At 32.6% G+C, this 5,115-nt stretch overlaps 1 protein-coding gene across 1 annotated transcript; it reads right to left on the bottom strand.

Moving 5' to 3' along the window:
* Positions 1-217: 217 nt before the first annotated feature.
* LOC101503136 (serine/threonine-protein kinase PBL34-like) lies at positions 218-3,897 on the bottom strand. The gene is made up of 7 exons (XM_004489939.3): positions 3,709-3,897; positions 3,209-3,458; positions 2,180-2,517; positions 1,952-2,087; positions 1,578-1,714; positions 1,372-1,495; positions 218-945 (listed from the first exon to the last, which is right to left on the bottom strand). Exons 1-7 carry the CDS (start codon positions 3,880-3,882, stop codon positions 431-433), a joined length of 1,674 nt encoding a protein of 557 aa, XP_004489996.2. The 5' UTR covers positions 3,883-3,897; the 3' UTR covers positions 218-430.
* Between the last annotated feature and the right edge of the window lie 1,218 nt (positions 3,898-5,115).

Genomic DNA, 5,115 nt, shown 5'->3' with positions numbered 1-5,115 from the left:
CTACAATCCTAGACTTAAATTTTAGTCAAAGAATGATAAAAATAAACTCAAATCAATGATCAAATTAAATTTGAATTTTCAACTATTAGAACATGCTATGCTATAAAGCATAATAAAGAGCACCTTATAGTTAAATAAAGCAACCAATCATTTCCTAGATCTTATAGGGAACATACAACTAACATAAATTAATATACATTAAAGTTCCTTTCTCATCTTTCTATAAACAAAAGCCTTGTGATTAATTTAAAGAACCATAGTGTTTGACATCACAAGCAAATCCTAAAGAAATCAAAGATAACATTTCCAAGTGAAAATGGAAAAAAATTAAAACAAAGTAAAATAATGTTTCAATATTTCCAAACAATCTGAAGAAACATAGTACATACATCTATATGGATAAAAAATAAAAGGAAAATTTTCGCCATCTCTACGCTTTGCCATTAGGTTTAGGCGATTGTTGCGGAAACTTATGGTGATAAGGAGACACATGAGTGCCATTCGGTATCGAAAGGGTCCTTCGCTGTTGACCGTTCCGGGCGAACGGTCCTTGTGCATGTACACTTCTAGAGTTTGGACTCGCTCCGAACCGTTCGGCTTGCATTGTTTGGAAATAGTATGAAGAGCTTGCCATGTCCTTAAGGTTTGGTAGAGGCTTTAAAGCTTCCACAACTTCACTCATTAGGGGTCTGGCTTTTGGATCTCTACTGAGACAGTGAGCTGCGAGTTGAGCGGCTTTCTGAGCTCCTTTTATGGAAAAGTGGCCTTCAAGACGAGGGTCTATTAGTCGGTAGAACCTTCTTCGCTCTCCTAGATGCGGTCGAGCCCATTCGACAAGATTATGCTCGCCGTTGGGTCGGTGTTTGTCCATAGATCTTCTGCCGGACAACATCTCAAGTAGTACGACTCCGAAACTGTACACGTCACTTTTTGATGTAAGATGACCTGTCAGTGCCACACAAGAGTGAATATAAACAATTTTTAGTCATAAATATGGCTTATGAGAGAAACAACTAATATCACTCTAAAAGAGGTCAAGAGTAGTGTTGTCAATCGCATGTCGTAGAAAATAGTGGTTTCTTCAAATTCCTCAATGCTACCGTGTTGTAGCACCATTATAGCTTCTATTTGACAACACTCTGTACTAAATAGCCGATCGCAAAACAATAGTGATTTATTCAAATATTACTATGCAAAGGTTTATAGTGCCACAATAACCGCTATTTGACAACACTGTTCAAGAGCATAATATGTACCAAATGTTAAACAGTCCCACAAGGAACTACAACAAATACCTGACATAGTGTATGCATGAGCGTGAGTGACCTGATAACTTGTAAATTTGAGTTTTTCATATCAAGCTAATCTTACCTGTCATGACATATTCTGGTGCTGCGTAACCATAGGTTCCCATCACTCGAGTAGACACATGGGTTTTATCACCTTCAGGACCATCTTTGGCGAGACCAAAATCCGAGAGCTTGGCATTGTAGTCCTGACTTGGAACACAATATTAGACTGACAAAATGGAATAAGAAACGAAAACATGTAATCTTATTATAAATTTTGGTACTTACCGCATCTAGTAGTATATTCGACGTTTTAAAATCCCTGTATATTACTGGTCGTTCAGCTTCTTCATGAAGAAAGGCAAGACCCTTCGCAGCTCCTAGTGCAATTTTCATCCTAATGGACCATGGAAGAGGCAGGGATCCTACATATATGATATGGTATTTAATTTCGTTATCCAAACATCAAACAAGGATATAAATTATAATCATGAAAACTGCTAAATTCAACATAAAACATGATACTCAAAGAAATCAAGAATGGTTCAATATTTCACAATTGATGCTATTAAAATTTCAAGGTGCATTAGTTGTCCAACTATTATTATTATTATTATTAAAAGGAAAATGAAAAAATAATTAGTCAGAAAATAGTAACTTACTCCTAAATAAGTGATTTTCCAGGCTTCCACGAGGCATGAACTCATACACTAGCAGCCTTTGATCATCTTCAATGCAGTAACCTATGAGTTTAACAAGGTTTTGATGAACTAGATCACCAAGAAAATTTACCTCTGCCTGTCATGTGATCCAAACAAGAACGGCAGTTAGAATGATAGAATTCAGCGATAATACAAGACAAGAAAAAGGATTTTTGAAAATATACAAACCAGCCATTCTTTATGACCCTGAAGTCCATCATGGTTAAGGGTTTTCACAGCGACAGTAAGCCCTGTGCCCGGTTTCACTGGAGCCGTTCCATTTTCTTCGATCCAACCTTTGAAAACACAACCGAACCCACCTTCACCGAGAAAACTTTCAGGCCGGAAATTTCTTGTTGCCAACTTAAGATCATTGAAAGAGAATTTTCGCAGCCTGGACGCAATTTTAAGCTCCTCTTCAAGTTTAGAAGTGGACGAATTGCTTTCTGTGTTACTAGTGGTTGTAGAAGAGATTACCGTAGCGGTAGGTTGGCCTCTACTTGTATCATTAGTTGATTTACTATCAGCTGACGAGAAAAAGTATTAGAACAAGCAATAAAAATATAACTGCGGTATTGGCATAGGATATATGCGAAAATAGATACCACCGATTTGCTTTACCTTTTTAGCATATGTTTGAAATTCCATTATTTCCAAACAATAACTGGGAACTAATTTCCTTTCTAATATCTACTCAAGTTTGACAATTAGGTATTTCCTAGCCTATCTAAAAAGAAAATATGCACTCTTTTTCATTCTGTTAAATTGAAAATTGGATATAAAAGAAAAAAATTCGCGACAAAGCTTATGCTTTAGCGTATCTTCAACAATTAATAACTGAGAAACCCTCCACACTTATGCTTTCAGAATAATCAGGAAAATGAGAAATTCAAGTATTTCACTTTTTAGTAAGTAAATGTCTCCATTTTCAAATCACACAATCAGATACCCTTGTTTTTCACATATCATTAGTGTATCATTTACAATCAATTAGCATGACAATTTTCAATCAGGAACTTGTTCATTGTTCAAAGAATAATTCAAACCAGATCAAACACCAAACCAATCTACAAAAATTGGATAGACAAAAAAATATACCAACCTGAGTACAACATTTAAGAATAAAAATAACATATCACAGACACATATGACAAAAGATAGAATCTCCAAGTACATCATAAGCAGAATCAAACACACTTGCAAGGAAAAAGTGATTACCATAATGAGTACTTGTACCGCTGACCGAGTTATCAACTTTGGATCTTGAAGAAATGCAGCTACCAATTAACCATAACCTAACCCAACACCCAGTTTCTTCCTCTTTAACAACACCCTCATTCTCTTTACCTTTCTTATTCTTCTTCCTCTTCTTCACCCCCTTTGATTTACACACATCCCAAGACTCCACTACTTCACCATTACCACCACCCAACAACCCCATCTCTAACAACACCAAAAGAACCAAAACCTAAATATCATAAAAAACAACACACAATTTCAAACACCCTTCAATGCCCTACACTCACACCACCCTAAAAACAACAACCCCAGATGACAAATTTAAAAGAAAAAGCTAAAAATCAAAACTTTACAATCCAAAAAAGATCAAAACCTTGAAACTAAGAAAACCCAGAAATCGAAACTGAAAATGAAAAAGAAACAGATCAGAATAAGTAAATTCAAAATAGCAAAAACAGAAAGGGGGTAAAATGGAAAACCTTGAAAGGGTGGATTTTGATGAAAATAGTTGGGAAGTGGAGAGTGAAGAAGTGGTAAGAGAAGAAAGTGAAGTGAACTAAGAAATCTTCCGCTCGAGAAAAATGAAATATCGGAGATGGGGTCCTCCTCGTCTGCAACACAAACACAAACACTATGCTGCAAGACAAAAACATTGGTGGGAATAATAAATTAAATAATATATTAACTCTTTTTTTTTTTTGCCTCTATTATTAATAAAATATAAAATCTTAGTACGTTTATATTTTTATAATACAGCAATAAAATATTACCCCTTATTCCAAAAATATATGATATAATATAAACCCTTGCAATACAAACTGTTATTGTTTAATAATTTGTTGTTATACTAAATTATTTAAATTAATAATGTTAATCACATGTTTAGTAAATGATTAATTAGTATAGGGGTTAACATAAAAACAAGATAGTAAGATGTAGCCGTCAAAAACAGACAAAGTAAAGTCGGCTTTTATAAAATATGATAATTGTTTGAGTGAATGTTTGTATTGCAGTGAAATTAAAAACATTGTGATGTGTCCCATTTTGGTCGCAATTATACTTTATTGTTTTACGAAAAATATAATGTCATTGTAAAATTTATTTTAAGTAAATGAAAATTAGAGAAAACGCATAATTTGAATTTTGAGGAATTATATTTATTTTTCTAGTATTTTTACCGAACTAATACTAATTGGATCCATCATTTTACTTACAAGAGATAATATTAATTATCGTTAAAATTTTAAATGATTTTTAAATTCAAACATCGATTTTACTAAATGATTTAAGATTCACTTGATAGTTGTAATAACTAATTCATAAAATTCAATTAATGGAGAAAATATTTATGTATAAAGAAAATGTAATGTCAGATGATAATAATATATATTACAAATTAGATAACATCAAATATATATAATATATAATATACTAATATTATTATCACAATTTAGACCGTACAAAATAGTAGAAAAGTATGTCACAATAACCATATCCAAACAAAGCAAGCAAGTACCACCAATTTCATTCTAGTAATGCACGTGTGTGAAATTATATGTAAGTAATAATTCAATAAAATAGAGGATTTTGTATTTTATGAATTCAGAAGTACGAATATTGATTTATTATTTGATCAAGATCAAAATGTTAAGAAAATGTAGATTTTAATTCGTAATTTAAAATACCAAATTTAAATTTGAATTTGAATTGTTGAATCTCGATTAAATTATTTTACTGCTGATTGTTAGCTTTTGTACTCCCCCATTTAAACTTATACCCCCAATTTAATGTTTTTTGAGTGAAACACCCAAATTAACCTTAAAAAAATCAGTAAAAGTCAAAATAAGAAAATATGAAAACAGTTTACCCCCACACTTGAAAAATCT

This window comes from Cicer arietinum, chromosome 2, assembly GCF_000331145.2.
Source record: "Cicer arietinum cultivar CDC Frontier isolate Library 1 chromosome 2, Cicar.CDCFrontier_v2.0, whole genome shotgun sequence".
NCBI classification, from domain to species: domain Eukaryota; kingdom Viridiplantae; phylum Streptophyta; class Magnoliopsida; order Fabales; family Fabaceae; genus Cicer; species Cicer arietinum.
Note: the sequence above shows the minus strand (reverse complement) of the source record. Positions and strands in the feature narration are given on the sequence as shown.